Here is a 17,968-nt window from a genome sequence, read left to right as displayed (position 1 = left end):
AATAGCATACCAGGTACCCTAACTTGCATCGAATGTGATGATTCAGTCCCAAACTTGCAAAACTTGACTTCACCATACCTCAACTAGCACCTCATGTGTGATCCACAGAAAGAAAAAAGAGTTGTTTTGGTGAACATCAAAGAAAAAACTTGCTCTTCTTCCATAAAAAATTCTTCTAAAAATGCCGAACCCAATCGTTGCATAAAAGTTCGTACCGTGCTTTTATGTTTACGAGCTAAAGTTCTAGCACATGAAAGTCGATGTTATATGGGTCGTGAGTGGGAACTTAGTTTCCGTCTGGGTATGCGTCCTTGGATTGCTGTTGCATATTCAGCTCCTGTTGCAGCTGCTACTGCTGTTTTCTTGATTTACCCTATTGGTCAAGGAAGCTTTTCTGATGGTATGCCTTTAGGAATCTCTGGTACTTTCAACTTTATGATTGTATTCCAGGCAGAGCACAACATCCCCTCGAACAAATCGAAATGATTGAAGTTTTTCTATTTGGAATCGTCTTAGGCCTAATTCCTATTACTTTAGCGGGATTATTCGTGACTGCGTATTTGCAATACAGGCGTGGGGATCAGTCGGCGGATTGCTAATCCGTTGTACAATTTTTTTGTACCGAGGGTTCGAATCCCTCTCTTTCCGCTCCCTTGGATCATTTGGGACTTTCGAATTGGAAAGAATTCTGACCCCCGGATTTTCTCATAGATAAATGTACGAAACAAATCCAATAAGAAAAAAAAACTGAATTTTTACTCCTCGCGTCCAGGATTCCGTCCTGGGTCATTAGATAAGAATCCAAAGATAAAGAGTGAAACAAAGAATATCACTACTGTATAAACAAAAAGTTTGAGAGTAAGCATTACATAATCTCCAAGATTTTTTTTTAAGGAATAGATTACCAGTTTTTCCTTACCTACCTCGACTTTTTCAGAACAGGTCCGAGTCAAATAGCAATGATTCGAAGCACTTCTTTTTCCATTACACTATTTCGGAAACCTAAGGACTCGATCGTATGGATATGGAAAATACAGGATTTCCGATCCTAGTGGGAAAAGGAGGGAAACGGATACTCAATTTAAAGTGAGTAAACAGAATTCCATACTCGATCTCATAGATCCCTATAGAATTCTGTGGAAAGCCGTATTCGATGAAAGTCGTATGTACGGCTTGGAGGGAGATCTTTCCTATCTTTCGAGATCCACCCTACAATATGGTGGATACAAGCTATTTAATGTTCCAAACGCAAATTTTGTGGATTCTGGACCACGAGAACTCTTTATTTTAATCTGTATCTTTTTACCAGTAATAGGAATTGGTATTTATCCAGATTTTGTTCTCTCCCTATCCGTTGACAGGGTAGAGGCTCTCTTATCCAATTATTATCCTAAATAGGTTTGCTTTTTTTTACTCGTCTGCTCTATTAATGCAGAAATAAGTAAAAAAGTATATAATGCAGAAATAAGTAAAAAAGTATAATTAGATCTATCTCGAATTTTTGAATAATAAAAAGAACATTTCAGAATGAAAAATAGAAAAGTTTTTTCTTGATCATTTATCAACCCTTTCCTGTTTCTTAATTTTGTCTAATGATTAATTAAGAGGGTTGACCAGGTCATTGATACGTATAATATCCAAATACCAAATACGCTCAGTGTGTGATCCACACAAAGAAAAAAGAGTTGTTTTGGTGAACATCAAAGAAAAAACTTGCTCTTCTTCCATAAAAAATTCTTCTAAAAATGCCGAACCCAATCGTTGCATAAAAGTTCGTACCGTGCTTTTATGTTTACGAGCTAAAGTTCTAGCACATGAAAGTCGAAGTATATACTTTAGTCGATACAAAGTCTGTTTTTTCTTTTCAACATAAATTTTTTCGATCTGGTAAAAATGAAATTAGTACTATAATGAGTCATATGTATTGTAGACACCAGACGAAGCAATGGTTTATCCAAACTTCAAAAAAAAATCTATTTTTTAATCTGTTTGTGAGAAAACGTGAAGAGAGCCAAGAGACTTTAATTTTGGATTTCAACAATAAATAAGAAATAAGAAAGAATTTTACGAATTATACAGACGAATTCGAATTAGCCAATAAATTGGCTATCGTCTTTTCAATATAAATTATTGCAATATTCAAATTGCAATATCAATGAATTACAAATACAAAAATTCATTTAAGTGAAAGTGAATGATTTAGTCCTAAGCCAATCATAGCTTTACAATTGGCAGCTAGGTGGCTGGACCGGTCAGCGCACGCACTTTTGCAGGAATCCCCCTGATGTTTTCTTTAATCAACCCGCACTCAGCGTCCGAACCAACCGACCAGGATCGGCACGAGCGGCGGCCCGTGCGCGCGACGCAAAGAATGAAGCGGCAGCGCTGGTCGTGCGACGTGCGCGGGCGCAGCACGCTCTGGGCGCTCTTCCACTAGGACGACCGCGAGCGCGTCCGCGACGGCACGGCCTTCGACGCGTTCCTCGTCTCGTCCTCCGCCGCGGCCGCGGCGCTCCCCACCGAATTCCACCAGCTGTCGCCGGCTCGACCATGCGTCCCAGAGATCTTCTTGGAGGACGTGATCGTTGTGGCCGAGAGCTCTGACGAGATAACTCCAGTGGTGGAGCGCGTCTTGGTTGTCGACACCTCGGATGAGGCAGGCCCGGCTCCGGTCGTCCGCCGACGACATCACGTCGTAGCTGCAGCCCAGGCAGGTGCAGCAGATGCCGAGCTGCACGTCCGTCACCGACCACCTGCTGCCCACCTCCAAATAGAGCACGCGGTCGAAGAGGGCGTGGTACGGGCTGGGCTGCCGGAGCGGCCTAAGGAGCGACGTCTTGCCGGCGCCCCGCCGGCTCCAGACCCCCAGCCGGTCGTCGCCGGGGAGGTCGCTCTCGAGGAAGTCGTGCATTCTGGTGAGGTGGCTGTCCACGCCTCGCAGGTGGCGGCAGGCCGAGCGCAGCCAGTCCAGCCTCGCCGGACGGCCGTGGGCGCGCGCCGCCGCCTCCTCGAGCTTCGCGATGGCCCCTTTGAACGTGATCATGTGGTAGATGATCTTGATTAGGAGCCACATGGTGATACGTACGTACGGGGTTCGACGATCACGCACGAGAGAACCTCACGCCGCGAGAATCGACTCGACTAGCTATAGCGTACTATAATATCAGAATATGCAGAATTCGTATCAGGAGGGGATCGTATCCAACGCGGACATGGCTTCAACTTCAACTTGTATCACACATGACTTATAGAATTGCTCCTGAAGCCCTCGTGAGACGAACGCGCGGACGATCTCCATATTAGGCGCTACTAGCCTGAAGAACTAAAGATGGAAGAAATTCAGTCAAAATCACTCAAAGTAGCACTTTGTGGGACGATTGCGAGGAATTTAGGGCGAATTAGGATACACACTTAGGCCAAGCAGAACATGGGGGCTAGGGTTTATACCCGGTGCAAGATGGATGTCTCTTCCCCATCGGGATCCTGGGCTTTTTATAGCCTTACATTTTGTAGAAAGTAAGAAAGACAGAGACTGAAAATTAAAAAGTGGTTTCTTCAGCTAAGCAGAACGTAGTGTCGATTTCTTCAAAGATCGAAGGGGATGGGGCCTGACATGTGCTATACTTCAGATTCAGAGGGTTACAGGCTCGTCGCATACAGGTATAGAATCGCATTTCCTTTTTAATTTTGACATCAGAACATGGCATCACAACTTCATTCGGGTCAACATAATAACCACGTCAGACAACACGACTACCAAGTACAGCAAACCAACATCACCACATGACTGAATACATACTGCAAGCCCACAGTACAACAGAGCTTAAGATGACACGATAGGGGCATTCGACCGTCGTCGGATTATGCCTACCAGTCAAACAATGTAACTGAAACAGCGGCAGCTAGCAGCTAGATTATTCAGGTGGATAGAGCTCGAACAGACGTGGACTCGGGTGGAGGTGAGTGCGGGTTGATTAAAGGAAACAGCAGGGGTTTTTGTGCAAAAGTGCGTGCACTGACCGGTCCAGCCACCTGGCTGCCAATTGTCGAGCTGTGATTGGTCTGAGACTAAATCATCACATGAGGTGTAACTTGGGGTATGGTGGAGTCAAGTTTTGTAAGTTGGCGAAGTATCAAGTGAAAACCCCTATTCAGTAAAAACTGAAAACTATTGTCATACGCCATCTGATCAAAGATGTACGGTGCACAACAAATGTGGGAATCTAACTAGCCACTTAGTCACAGCTTTACAGCTAACCCCCTGCACTTACGTCCTAGCCTGGTAAGATTCAAAAAAAACACAAATCAATCCATGCAAGAGAGACATGGAGGCAGCGACAATTCAACGGTGACAGACTACAGCGCTGCTCCTCTGTCGACGGCGACTCGGAGCCCACGGCCCCGGCGCAACCGCTAATCGGCAGTGCCTACACACGCTGGTGGCGGCGGCGGTAGCCCCACGCAACGGCGACCTGACGGCCACCGTGATGGCCCCGTGCCACGGCGATCTCGGCGGCCCAACCTTCCTGGCGCTGCCCCCAGGCGAACTGGTACTTGCCCATGCGAGGGGTGAACGGCGACCTCGGCAGCCCAGCCTTCCTCAGCGGCCCAGTCTTCCCGGCGGCTTGCCCTTCAAAACTGTTGTTTCTGTAACTGAATGATGAATGGTGTTTTGCTGTAACTGAATGAATGGGATGTATAGTACAGAGAAATCCTTGTTGTTTTGCTGCATCTGAATGAAAGTAGATGTACAGAAAATATTTGAATGGGTGTGGTTATACAAGAAATCTTTGGTCTTTTGGTATTTCTGTACATACTCAAATTGTAGATTTACTAAATGAATGTGAATTGGTTCTAGAAATATGTCTTGTCTGTGTCTATGATGAGCTCAAATTTCTGCGGTATTGTGTGCGACGAATTCAGGATAGAGAGGCCTCTCACTCTCAGATGGGTGCATTTGATTAATTAGATGGTCCATGCCATCAGCAATTGCACTATTGACTGACTGTCTATTCTCCACCTCACAAGACAACATCCTCTGTTCTGTTCAGTGACTTTTCTGTTAGATTTGATTAAATGTTGCTTCCTAGGAGTGACAAACTCATGGTTGTGTTCTTCATGAAAAAATGATAGTATTTGCCATCCTTCATATGCTTCACAGTTATCATGGCCTCACAACCACATCTAGTGATCTTTCTTGCATGTGTTCTTTTCTTCACTCCATTCAAATCCATCTTGGTGAATCCAAATCAATCCACCATTAAATCGAAGTACACAACCGGAAACAACGAAAAACAAGCTAAAAACGTTAACATTGGATCGAACTTGGGCTCAGAACTTCTTAGAAAAAACAAAACTTTCACTGGCGCTACATTGGTGGTCATTGTGGATTTTGCTATTATCAGCGTTGTTTGTGTTCCATGAAAGAAGGAACGGTTATTAGATTGCGTCATGATAAAAACTCCATTCACAAATACGAGATGTTTTACGGGCTTACACTATACACATCTTATATTTGTGAACTCAGGGAGTAGTAGTGAATCCGTGAGATTAATAGAGTTTGTCCATACATAAAGATTTGTCTAACACATAATGGCAATGCCTGTTGCCGTATGCAGACATGATTTTTCCATGGCGTTAAATGAAGCATGAGTTAGATGAATTTTCCAAAACATTTGTGACTTCATGTAGGCAGATACATTTGGTGGTAATCCTACACATGGTTTCGACTATAAAACACCTGCTTGTAGTCTCTGCTTATGACACTGAGATGCAACTCATTCAGTTTGGTGCAAACCACAAACCAATATTTATTGGACGGAAAGACTGATTTGTCATTTGTTCTTGACGAATTATGGCCAGATATTGTGGCTTGGAATTAAAAGATGGATCTCCAAACAATCTTCTCCTGGCTTGTCAATCTGGGCTCCATGCGGCAGACAGGGCGCCATTGAACGGCGGCTGCTGTTGACTCATAATATAGAGCCCACCAAATTCATACCGATCTAGGTACAACTAACACACAAAATGAGAAGAAATCGATCCAAAAGAGAAGCGATCAGAGCCTGTCGGGATGTATGCGTGTCATCACCTTGTGACATCAGGGGATTGACAGACTATCATACATAACATCATCACCTCGCATGAATCCAAATCAATCCATCATCAAACCGAAATATACAACCAAACAATTGGATCGAACTATGGTGAGCTCAGAACTTCTTAGAGGGTTGTGTTACCGACATGGGCGCATCCGCCTCCGGCACAGGTTTCGTTCCTCATTGCCGACTGATTCCACAAAAAAAAAAATCACCATTCCAGATCTGTTGATTCGAGGAGGAGGAATGATCAGAAATCTCGTGTGGAATTGAGATGTAATGCACATGATTCATTCTGCAACTTTTTAAAGGAGATCATCACACCATTCCCCCCAACCACCAAATTCACACGAACAATCGAGACAAGAAATCACAAGAAACGCCGCAAGTCGCACAAGAAATCAGGGAAAAACAAAAGTAACGCCTAGCATGAGATCCAGCGATCAGCTAAGCAAAAGATTCAGCTGAGATTTCGGCGGCGGCGGCGGCGGCGGCGGCGGCGGCGGGCGGAAGGACGAAGGAACCCTAGCCTGGACTGGGACGAACCGGTGTGTCCCGGCTCTGGTTTTATAGATGGTCTCTGCTGCGGGGCGAGTCACTGGGAAGTGGGTCCCACGAGCCAGCCGATCGCGCGCCGTCCAGTCGCGCATCGACGGCGGGGATACCTCCCTGCTCTCTTGGCCCTGCCTTTCGTTCCGTGGTGGTGGTGGCGCGGATAACTCGAGGGAGGGAGATTGAGGTCGGTCGAAGCGGCAATGGCGATGGCGATGCGGGCGGCAGCGGCCTTCTTCTCGCCCTCCGCCTCCCCGAGCACGAAGCAGCAGCAGACGCACGCCGTCTTCTCCCCCCGGCGCGGCTCCACCCGCCGTATCCATCACCGTCGCCTCCGCGCCTTCCCAGGTCAGCGCCCGCCCTCCCTCCGTCGCAGATTCCCTTCCCGCAGTAGCAATTTTCTTGACAGCAATCAATGGCTTCTGCCGCCGTGGATTCGCAGCCACCGAGCTGACCCTCGAGGAGCTCAACCCCTCCGTCGCCCTGCTCGTACGTGCTCCCCACCCATCCGTCTCACCGTTATTCTTCTCCATTCGTTCACTGCTGCTTGTGGTGGGTGGGCATGGCTGCAATCTCAGTTTTAAACAATCTCAATTTCTTCCAGAGGAAGACCGCGGAGGCCGTCGGCGATTTCAGGAAGACGCCCATCTACATCGTCGGTAATAATGCTCTTCTTTCTCTGCAAACTGTTCGATGCATTGCACGCGGTCCCAGTTCAGATTGGAATTGTTGGTGAATGACACGCACTGAACTGAACCGAATCGGCTGCAGGGACGGACTGCAATGCCAAGCGCAACATCGCCAAGCTGCTCGCCAACTCCATCATATACCGCTACCTCTGCAGCGAGGACCTGCTCGAGGACGTCCTCGGCGGCAAGGACGCCCTCGCCGCCTTCCGGGAGTCCGACGAGAAAGGCTACCTGGAAGTCGAGGTGCTCTCTCCACACAAACCATCTTGATGAAGTTCATTCGTTCGTTCAATCCTAGCACCATTCTGATGACGTTGTGTCTGAATGTTACCTGAAACTGTCCGCAGACCGAGGGGCTGAAGCAGCTGACGTCCATGGGCAGCCTCGTGCTTTGCTGCGGCGATGGCGCCGTCATGAACTCCACCAACCTGTATGTGCCTCTATCTCTTTTGTCAGCAGCCATTCTGTGGGTGTGTGTCTACTAGAGGTTTTTTGACTGATGTTTGTGCCTAATGATCTCCAGAGGGCTACTGAGGCATGGAGTCTCCATCTGGATCGATGTCCCTCTCGAATTAGCCGTGACCGATATGTTGAAGAGCAAGGGGGCACAGGCTATTTCAGACCCTGATTCCTTTTCTCAGGTTCTTTCCCCTTCTGCAAATTCCATCCTCCTGCTTATGGGTTTTGTTATTCCTGTTTTCTTGAGACGCGGTAACTTAGATGGCCTTTTACTGTTTACACTTGGATAACGGTGATTTCAGCAGACATACTAAAAGGGTTGGTTCTCTTTTGACTCTGCCTTGCTTCTTAACAACAGTCTAATTAATCCATCGGTGTAAAGACTGCATCCAAATTTGGTCTGTAATGCAGCAAGTGTAAACTCAGAATGTGGACTTTATGGTTTAGCTTCAATGTGTGATGTGTTCATCATGGTTATGTGCATGCTGCATATGAATGGAGCATCCTTGTGCTCATGTGATCTTGCTTGTACACACCCTTCACATAAGATGGATACAGAGCCTATGATACCTTGCATTTGCATTAAAATGGTCAATCTTTTTGCCAAGACCCTGGACTTTGTTTGTTCTAACGTGTGCATCTCGATCTTAGCCTGAAACCGATGTCAGTTATACCCACTTAAAGGCGATTGGCTTATGATCTATTGAATCACAGTGGAGATATTATGCCTGCAGGCAATGGCAAAGCTCCGTCAGCGTTATGATGATCTGAAAGAGCGGTATGCAGTTTCTGATGTTACTGTTTCAGTACAGAGTAAGCAGACAGCATCCAACATCCTTTCTTCACTTTGAACATAGTTGATGTGTTTTCTGCGGTTGCGGGAAACCCTATTGACATTCTCTCTTGGACTGAACACCTTCCAGACGTGGCTTCTCAGCTAGGCTACAGCAGCATCGACTCTTTGAGCCTGGAGGACATGGTCATTGAGGTATGCAATACAATATAAGCATACTAGACAGAACTGTGTCTACACAATTGGACAAAGCGCAAAAATTGCAGCTGAATATGGGGCCTATTTTTGTAAATAACTTCTCGTGAATATAGCTAATGGTGACATTGGACACATTTTTCAGATTGTGAGTCGGATTGAGAAGCTGATCCAAGCGAAGGCGATGATGGAAGCTGCTGGGAAGCCTGAATGATTCGAGCATCGACTGAGGTCCGAGGAATCAAGTTCTGCCGCTTGATTTCAATATTTTTGCGACATTTCATATACATGGTGCGAGCCGATGAAGGCTTTGGGGGCATGTGCTGTGCCGTGCAACTCAGTCTTTCACGACATTATAGTAACACGGTACTCCTCGCTGCAAGTATTCATGTGGCCAGTTGTAAAATGTATATGTCTCACGGCCGAACATTAAACAGGAGATTTGTTCTTCCAATGAGTAAGAAAGTAGAAGAGGAGCACCAGTTCACTCTTGATGAAAGTCAAATTTGTGTCAATAATTTTTTTTGCATCACACGCCTAATGTCTCAGCCTCTGCTGTTGTCTAATTCGAGGGGCATCAAAACAACTGAGCCCCTACCCAAACCAGTGAATCCCCGGCCTCTGCTCGGTCGGCAATGCCATGGTGAGCGGCATCGTCCCATTTCCGGCGAGGTCCTGGTTCGGCCAGCCATGTCTCCACCTTGCCTGCTTCTTCCTTGTTTGACGAAACCGACAGACGCCGACATAGAATACGGGCAAGTTACGAGTACCAAACGCGGTGAGTCAGATCGTGTATGACGGTTCCTTGTTCGCCATATGTTTGTGTCTAATGATCTAAAGAGGCTACTGAGGCATGGAATCTCTATTTGGATCAATGTTCCTCTTGAACTAGCGCCGAAATGTTCCTCTTGAACTAGCGCCAAAAGATACGTTGAAGAGCGAGGGGACACAAGCTATTTCAGACCCTGATTCCTTTTCTCAAGTTCTTCTTTCTTCTTCATATTCCATCATTCATGTTCTCTCTACTACGTAGATGCAGTAACCTAAGATAGCCTTGTTGTAGTTAGCACAGTATGTGTTATTGAACAACTGCGGTTTAGATTCAGTAGCCATACTAATAGGGCCATCTTTGGCTCTCCCATCGGAGCATCGGAGCATATAAACCATGCTAGAGTACCCGCCCATCCAGAGGCAACGCTCGCGGGCGACGATTTTGACCGCCCGATAGAGTTACCAAGGTTGCAACAGTGCTTTTTTTGGCTGCTGGCGTCTGGTCAGCCGTTCAATTTTTTTCACGTTCGGGACTGCTTTAGAGGAGGATGACGGGTGGGTCCGTGAGCCTATGGGGGGCCATCGAGCAGAGGGAGGGTTTCCCTGGAGCCTGCGCATCACCGGCCCCTCCACGGCCTCCTCGGCGGCGGCGCAGGTGCGCATCCTCGCTAACACGCGCTCACCTCCTCCTCGTCTGCTCTCTCCCGATTCCGCCGATCTGCCACGCTCGTCTGGTTCCTCTTCGAGCGCGCCAGGTACAGCCTCGCGTTGGTTCATCCTCTTCTTCTTCTTCTGGGCCAAGTCCGCCTCGCTGCTCAACAGGTCCGTGCGTTTACTCCCCACTTTGCTCTGCCTGGCGGCTGGCCTATCTTGCTACTCCAGTACTTCAAATGGCTACATGTACTTCTATAGCTTGCTAATTCCTTCTCAGCTTGTTTTATATGCGTGTGTATGGACAAACTAATGTGTCTTTGTGTTGGTTGTTCCTTCCTTGCCGATATGGCAATTGTTTTAGATGCTGGCCAGTTAAGGTTTGTTGCAAATAATAGTGGATCTTGGGCCGCCTCCACACCTTGGGTGGTTGTCCTCTCCTTTGTTATGAGCTTGCTGCCTATTGCGCTTGCGTCATTGCCGTTCTTGCGCCGCTGCTGCTGCCATGTAAGGCTGCTTTGGATGACTCAGCGCCCGGGTTGCGGTCTCTACCATTCATATTTTGATACATTTCATCACCGGGGCTGCTTTGGTACTTACTGATGATTTAAAGTTGTGTCTATTGCCAAACTTAATTTGAAAACACTGGCTTGTTTGTAGGGGTTCTATTTTGTTTGCCAAAAACTTAATTTGAAAACACTGGCTTTTTAGATGCTTGCGAAGTACATGGGGGAGGCGCACATGGTTGATGATTATGTTCTAGGTTGGCCATTGAGAGGGATGCTGAAGCAAACTCCGTCAGGTTTCAGGTGCACATTCTCTGTCCCTGTTTTTGTCTGTGCAGCTAAACTTGAGAATCATACACTTTGGTATATAAAGTTACTTACTGGGTTTACTAGCAGTTTTGAAAGGTGAGGGGGGGGGGGGGGGGCCCCCCGGGGGTGGGGGGTGGGGGGGGGGGGGGGGGGGGGGGGGGCGCCTCGTCGTTCCTGCTGCCGCTGCACCCGAAGCCCAAGGCCGCCGGCGTCAAGGCGGATTCGACCATGGTCGTGCTGCCAGAGAGGTGCGTGCGACGAGCCGGGCCGGTGTAGGAATTTGAATCCCTTTCTCCTAAAGGCACAATTTGCTCCTTTTCGATGCTTGGATTCTTTTTGTGGTTCAACAAACTTTCACCTTGGTTCAACAAATAGGGGTTGTTCAACAAATTTTCACCTTGGTTCTTGATTTATGTATTAAACAACAACAGATAGGGATTGTTCTTGATTTCTTTCATGTTGTTTTTTACGAATAATTTTACATGAATGAGTTGAATCCTTCCTTGCAGTAATTAGTCAAGGTAATTAACCAACTTGCCCAACAGGGATTTGTTCCTTGGAATGTTGCATTTCTTTTCTGTCATGCTTGGTTATAAGCATATTCAACCATCCACATATTAAAATAGTAGCACAAGCCTGTATTTAGATATAGGCATGTGGCTATTGGTATAAACCAACAAGCAAAGACTTACACCGTCGACCTCACAAAGTCAACGGTGTTCAGATTAATCTTTCTGTTGACATGATTAATCTTTGATAAAATCCTATTCTTCAATTCTGTTATGTATTAAGAATGCAGTGGATTTTCATTTCAGTACTAACATGGCATAGTTCTTCTTCTGATTGCTTCACCTTTTAATATGCAGGCAGTACTACACTTCTGTAGATATTGGCAATCCTGCAAGGCCCTATTTTCTTGACATCGACACCGGGAGCGCCTTGACATGGATCCAGTGTGATGCTCCCTGCACGAACTGCACAAAGGTGAGTACCATTTTCAGCCACATTTCATCGCGTGATAAGAACTAGGCCTCGCCGCGACGCAATTTCTGTGGATATCTTGGTTCCAGTGTTCCATCATGAGCCTAATTTTCAAAATTCACAGCGTTCCTGATAGGCTTTTTATCTTGTTACAGGGACCTCATCCCTTATATAAGCCCGCAAATGAGAACATAGTTCCCCTAGTGATTCACATTGTCGGGAATTGCAAGGCAACCAAAATTACTGTGACACTTGCAAACAATGTGACTATGAGATCGCATACGCGGACTGAAGCTCCTCTGTCGGTATGCTTGCGAGGGACAATATGCAGCTGATCACCGCAGACGGTGAGAGGGAAAACATGGACTGTGTCTTCAGGTGGGTGATGTCTGTATGCTAACAAACTGCCCATTTGTGTACCATATGTTAGGTGTGCACATTATCAACAAGGAAAGTTTCTGGACTCACCAGCAAGTACTGATGGGATCCTTGGCCTCAACAATGGGGCAATGAACCTCCCTACCCAGCTAGCCAAGCAAGGGATCATCCCCAACGTTTTCGGCCATTCCATCGCCATGGATCCCAGCAGTAGTGGCTACATGTTTCTTGGTGATGATTACGTTCCCAGATGGGGAATGACATGGGTTCCTGTCGGCAACGGTCTAGAGTGAGTCTCCACCCTACTTTGCCTGAAGATTATTCTCACATGTGGCCACCATTTCTCATAAATATCATGTTACCTCGCATCGTCTTCGACGGGATACGACATGCTCTGCTTGCGGCAAATCTTCAAGAAATCTTAACCAATTTATGTCGCTCTCATGACTCAAACTGCAAATGGAAATTATGCCCAACTGCTCTGCAATGTTGCTCTGTTCTTCACTTATTTCTAACATTTGCGTCCATTCCACAAATAAAGTCCCCCCTTTTTTTCAGTTGCCGTAGCAAGTAGCACATCACATCGTCGAACTAGCGTATGCCCATGCATTACGTTGCGACATAGATTTCCCTTTACGATGCATACAAATATTGCGCCTCTTGCGATTCGTTATATGAAAACGCGTATCTGACTGCAGTTCCGCATTTTGTGTACTGTCAGGGACGTGTACAACACGGTACTACAGAAAGTAAACTATGGAGGTCAGGAGCTTAATGTGCGAGAGCAGGCTAGGAAACTGACTCGAGTGATCTTTGACAGTGGGAGCTCATACACTTACTTTCCACATGAAATATACACAAGCCTGATTGCTTCGGTGAGTTTTTGCATCAACTCTCTCCATCTGGTGAAACGAATTCAGTTAATTCCATTCTGCATATACCTGATCACGATCTTGTAATTCCACAGCTCACCTATAATTTTCCAAGGTTGTGGCGAGCATATGTTTTCATCTTACTGCAGGACAGGTTGGTTTCACATAGTATTTGGAAGAATGAGATGCCCCAGATCCAATATTATCAAAAAAGCAGAAGAGCTAGGTGTATAAATGCTGAGATGATCCGCTCTTACATTTTTTCTTGACGTGTAAAAGGTACACTAGCTTGTCTATGGCCCTCATTGTTGCTTGGAAGCATTTCTTCTCTTCGCTTCAACAATGCGCTCCTTTTTTGTGAAGAGCAATGCACTCATTGATGCTACTTTGTGAACATGTCTTTGTTGTGTCCCGTTCCTTATTTTTATACCTACGGATTTAGCAAGAGTCATTTTTGCCTCTGTATTTTCACCATACTTCCATTTCATATTTTTATTAGTGCAGTTTCTGAATTATTATCCAGTGCTTTTTGGAGTCGAGCTCCATGGGACCCAATTTTTATACATATTTCAACATGTTTTTTCTTGAAAGGTAATCATACGCTGAGGGGGAGGGTGTACCTATTTTTTCATCAATTTGCCTTTTTTCTCTCCTATTACCGTTCCCCTTTAGGCATATCTTATTTGAGATTGTGCCTTCTTCGCCTTATGACATCTTTCTCTTAGCGAGTAATTCCACCATTTTTTTTGTTTGGTCCTATTTGCTACTTAAGTGGTTTTTCCCTGCACCTGAGCTGGTGATTTTGTTATTTTGTCTCTACCTGGAGTCAGTAGAAAAATGAAACCGTTTTACATTTTAATTTGCTCTGCAACTAAAGTCATGTTGGACTCTAGGTGATGAAGGACTAGCGTTGAGCCTGAGGTGACCTCAGTTCGTTTTTTCAATTCTGATTTAGTTTAGATTTTGAACCATGATTGCTACTTCAAATTTGATTATCTTTTTTTTTCTGTAGTAGTGTTTCGTCCTTTAAATTGCACTACTATTGGTACGTTGATTCTGCTTCTAACCATATACAAGAGCATCAGCAGGGAGCTAGGCCTACCTCTTATTTATGTTCTATGCATCTAAATGCCGCCCTTTTTCATTTTTACTCTTCTTACAATTGTCTTGATGTACGTAATCTTTTTCTATTTGAGTGATTTCGCTCACGAGATGCTTACATGGTACTTGAGGCTTAAGCCTATGTACTCTGCATGTTTCTTGATGTGGTTCATCATGCCTTCCCTAGCTCCTTTTCAGCTGCCTGCTCAAAGTGATTGAACATGTGATGTTGTTGGCTCTGATGTGTAAATAATATTTCATGCCCAGCATCTTAGTTCAGCTGATGCATGGTTTGCAACGTATATCACTGACTTACCTGCTTTAAGTAGGTGATTTTAACCTGTTGGAGCCCTCTGTGATGAAAAAAGGTGAACTGTTCATGCCTTATTTCAGAAAACTAAATATGCACCATGCTGATATACTTCATGTCGAGCATGCTTTTGACATCCATTAATGATGCCGTGTTTTGAATTTTGAGTAGACGATTCTTTGTTTATTAGCCTATACACCAATAATGTTTCCATTGATCAATCTCATAGTACTTTGTGTGTGTTTTTCTTATCTTGGGCTCAAAACTTATTGTCAGGTTAAACTATTTTGTGGATCATTTATAGTACGGATGTTCTGTAAAAGAATATTTACTGGAATGTTATGTAAAACCTAAGGCTCAAAAGAAAAGCTTCGGTAAATTAGAATATTTATTGAAATATTTAGGTGTTTCATTAAATTGGTATGGAAGTCCAAGCTCATCCATTTAATTATTTGAGAGCATCATCAGTGTAGTTTTTTCCCAGCGACACAATTTTGAAAAAAAGATACATGGCTACCAAATGAATGTGTTACTATGCCGACTACTATCCAGTCCATTTACACTTCGTATTTTCCTCTCTCCTGTATTTCACAGGGCTCGAGTCCTATATATTCTAAATGTATTTATGCAATCTTACTCTGGTGCTTGCACATCCATGGATCTGAAAGTATTGCGGGAGCTCCCATGATGGACTATGATGAAAAAGTATTTCTTGTTGCCTGTTCTGTTGTGGTGCAAGTGTACCAGACTTCATGCTTATAATGCATTTCTTTCATGTGTGATATGCTCCACATGGATTTGTATTTCATTGTGGATTACCTCTTGCTATACGTATTATGGATTGTCCATCTTTACCACCATAAGTATCAATGCAAATAAGCTTATCTTTCCTTCGCTTTCAATCTATTTAGGTGCTCACATATGCCCTACAGTAACCACATAATATAGTGAACTACCTTCGTAACTTTCTTCTTGTGTCGATTATGTATAAAGATGCTATCTAAATACCCACTTGCATTTTAAGACGAATCAGAACATATAAACGTTGAAGGAGTGCTAGACACAACCAAGGCATCCACGTATGCCATGAATAGTGCAGAGCGAGCGAATAAAAACAGCGAGCGAGCGATGGACCTAACCCGTGTCTTCCCTAGCTCCCCTTGCCGCCGCCGCCACCCCTCTCCTCTGCTCCATGCCGGATCTGACCCGCGTCTTCCCTAGCCCCCCTTGCCGCCGCCGCCACCCCTCTCCTCTGAGCACGGTGCCTCCTCTTTCCACTCCTGCCCCGCCTCCGTCCTAGCTGCCGCCTCCTCCTCTCCCCTCCTCTCCTCTTCCTTGCTGCCTCCCCCATCTCTCGCTCTTGCCCACGAGGAGGAGCAACGAGACCTAAGATATAATGCTCTTTGAGTCAAGTTTTTTATTTTATTTTGAGTACTCGCTTACGAGGATAGGGGCATGATTGTTATGTGCATTTCTTACTGAAGTTGATCCTGGTGTTATTTGCTTTGAGATTTGAGAAAAGAATGAGACGGCGAGATGTGCGCTTCTTAGCATCACATCAAATGGAATAATCTTGAGGTTTGTAGTCTAAAACACAAATTTAAATAAGAAGTAGGCCTATACTTAAAAACAGACATGAACAGGAGCAAACTGAAGGTTTTGCCTAAAAGATCCGAGTATGTCCCGTTATATGAGGACTAGGACATCTATTGGATACTCATCAGCGACGTCCCATGGAACCGAGTGATGCATGCTAATTTTTCATATGCATAATTCACTATTGGTGTAATTAGTTCCGATCATCTGAAGTACTGCTCTAAATCTTTGATAAGCACCGCCTGGTGATTTATATAATTTCTGCACCAAGGACGATGGAGAAATGCAAGACATGAGCTGATGAGAGGATGCACCAAGGATGAACAAGAGCTGAAATCAATGTATGAGTTACCTGCGTTCTTCCATCTTCATATATTTTTTAAACACATAACCACGGAAAAATGACCGATGGGGAGGAGTTGCTGTTTTTGAGGAGCAACGCACATGATATATATGCATGGCCTCATTGGCCAATGACTCAATGGATAAAAGCAAATGCATGTTTTTTACAAAAAGAAGAAGAGAAAACCTTTGTTACGTCTGTTTCCCCAACCTTCATAACTAAGATTTCAAAAACAATGGAAGAGATACAAGGCAACAATTCTTACTTCATTTTACCAATTCCTATGTTAATACATTTCATGGGGCATGCTTTTTCAACATCAAAACAGTTACTTGGGCTATTGTTTCTCTGTTCCATCTAGCTTTGCATACTCAATCAGTTGGTACTAGAAACTAAAGATCTGCATCTTCATCAACTCATAGTTTGCCAGTTTGGATCATTTATGAGAAGAAGCCTATTTATCTACATAGTTGATTAAATTATACTTTACATTATAGCAAAATACTTGATGCTCTCTGATGGGACAAAATAGCCTTGTGAGGACTTTGTTCAAGCCAAGACTTCATGCTAATACACAACGATTTGTCTATACCCCTTTTTCATCTTAACATTTTCAGATAATATGCAGATGATATAGCGATTGGGTACTTGCAGGAGGAAGTTTCCGAGGCAACATCCTGGGCATGTGCTTCTGAGCAATAACTAAAAAAATATACCCACATTTTTGTTTCCAAAGGAGCATTTCTAGCACATCTTACCTTTATAACCAATCCTATTATTATCGTGTTCCTGAGATTTCCACTGATGTTTATTACCAAATGAGGTAATTTAGATAGTTTGAAAGCAGTCCTATCTAAAGATATGCTCATATGTAACAATAGGAGAGGAATAATCCTATATTCATAAATCAAAATTATTGTTCATGATGCTAACTACACTACTTTTGTATATAAAATTCTAACTATAAAATAAAGGACATTGTATGAAAATATCTTTTGGTTTAGATCCAATTATCCCCCCATGTTACCTGAATAACATAGCAAATTATGCATATTGAAGTATATATTTTGAAAGATAAGGCTTTTTTATTTTTTCATATAAAAAGGGTTACATCGTGTACCATATTTCTTATTTTATGTGATGTGCTGACCTTTTCTAAGGCCAATGTAAATAAGCAATCAGGACTGTGTTCATAACTTTCTTTTGGGCTATCATGCTACTGCTATATAGACGTACATATTTTTTTGAGATTATATTATCAGTCTTTAGACCACTCTTACTTGCACATGCGATGGTTCCAAAACTTGTGTTAAAATTCACTACGTATGAACATGCTACCTAAGTATCTATTTTCTTATGCTTCA

General features: G+C 44.3%; 2 protein-coding genes, 1 long non-coding RNA gene, 2 other non-coding genes and 1 pseudogene across 5 annotated transcripts; 3 read left to right on the top strand and 3 right to left on the bottom strand.

The window, feature by feature from the left end:
* Positions 1–2,308: 2,308 nt before the first annotated feature.
* LOC125546636 lies at positions 2,309–3,073 on the bottom strand. Its single transcript, XM_048710814.1, has one exon. It carries the CDS (start codon positions 3,071–3,073, stop codon positions 2,309–2,311), a length of 765 nt encoding a protein of 254 aa, XP_048566771.1.
* Positions 3,074–6,054: 2,981 nt separating this feature from the next.
* Positions 6,055–6,143, bottom strand: LOC125549766. Its single transcript, XR_007301487.1, has one exon. It is a non-coding gene; the product is annotated as a small nucleolar RNA snoR14 (small nucleolar RNA).
* Positions 6,144–6,208: 65 nt separating this feature from the next.
* Positions 6,209–6,287, bottom strand: LOC125549754. Its single transcript, XR_007301476.1, has one exon. It is a non-coding gene; the product is annotated as a small nucleolar RNA U61 (small nucleolar RNA).
* Positions 6,288–6,788: 501 nt separating this feature from the next.
* LOC125542743 (probable inactive shikimate kinase like 1, chloroplastic) lies at positions 6,789–9,285 on the top strand. The gene is made up of 9 exons (XM_048705917.1): positions 6,789–6,998; positions 7,093–7,139; positions 7,255–7,309; positions 7,422–7,582; positions 7,687–7,769; positions 7,863–7,980; positions 8,533–8,611; positions 8,722–8,786; positions 8,932–9,285. Exons 1-9 carry the CDS (start codon positions 6,854–6,856, stop codon positions 8,998–9,000), a joined length of 822 nt encoding a protein of 273 aa, XP_048561874.1. The 5' UTR covers positions 6,789–6,853; the 3' UTR covers positions 9,001–9,285.
* An 859-nt stretch (positions 9,286–10,144) lies between these two features.
* Positions 10,145–11,129, top strand: LOC125542742. Its single transcript, XR_007298037.1, has 3 exons — positions 10,145–10,800; positions 10,920–11,017; positions 11,111–11,129. It is a non-coding gene; the product is annotated as an uncharacterized LOC125542742 (long non-coding RNA).
* Positions 11,130–11,176: 47 nt separating this feature from the next.
* On the top strand, positions 11,177–14,735 carry LOC125546635 (annotated as a pseudogene).
* Positions 14,736–17,968: the final 3,233 nt, after the last annotated feature.

The sequence above is a fragment of the Triticum urartu genome, chromosome 3 (genome assembly GCF_003073215.2).
Source record: "Triticum urartu cultivar G1812 chromosome 3, Tu2.1, whole genome shotgun sequence".
In the NCBI taxonomy this organism is placed as follows: domain Eukaryota; kingdom Viridiplantae; phylum Streptophyta; class Magnoliopsida; order Poales; family Poaceae; genus Triticum; species Triticum urartu.
Note: the sequence above shows the minus strand (reverse complement) of the source record. Positions and strands in the feature narration are given on the sequence as shown.

Bases quoted from the DNA above. Each gene is read 5' to 3' on its own strand.
- LOC125542743 (XM_048705917.1), top strand. From the start codon at position 6,854: ATGGCGATGGCGATGCGGGCGGCAGCGGCCTTCTTCTCGCCCTCCGCC. The intron at 7,140-7,254 runs GTACGTGCTCCC...AATTTCTTCCAG, and splicing joins ACCCCTCCGTCGCCCTGCTC to AGGAAGACCGCGGAGGCCGT. The intron at 7,981-8,532 runs GTTCTTTCCCCT...TTATGCCTGCAG, and splicing joins ACCCTGATTCCTTTTCTCAG to GCAATGGCAAAGCTCCGTCA.
- LOC125546636 (XM_048710814.1), bottom strand. From the start codon at position 3,073: ATGTGGCTCCTAATCAAGATCATCTACCACATGATCACGTTCAAAGGG.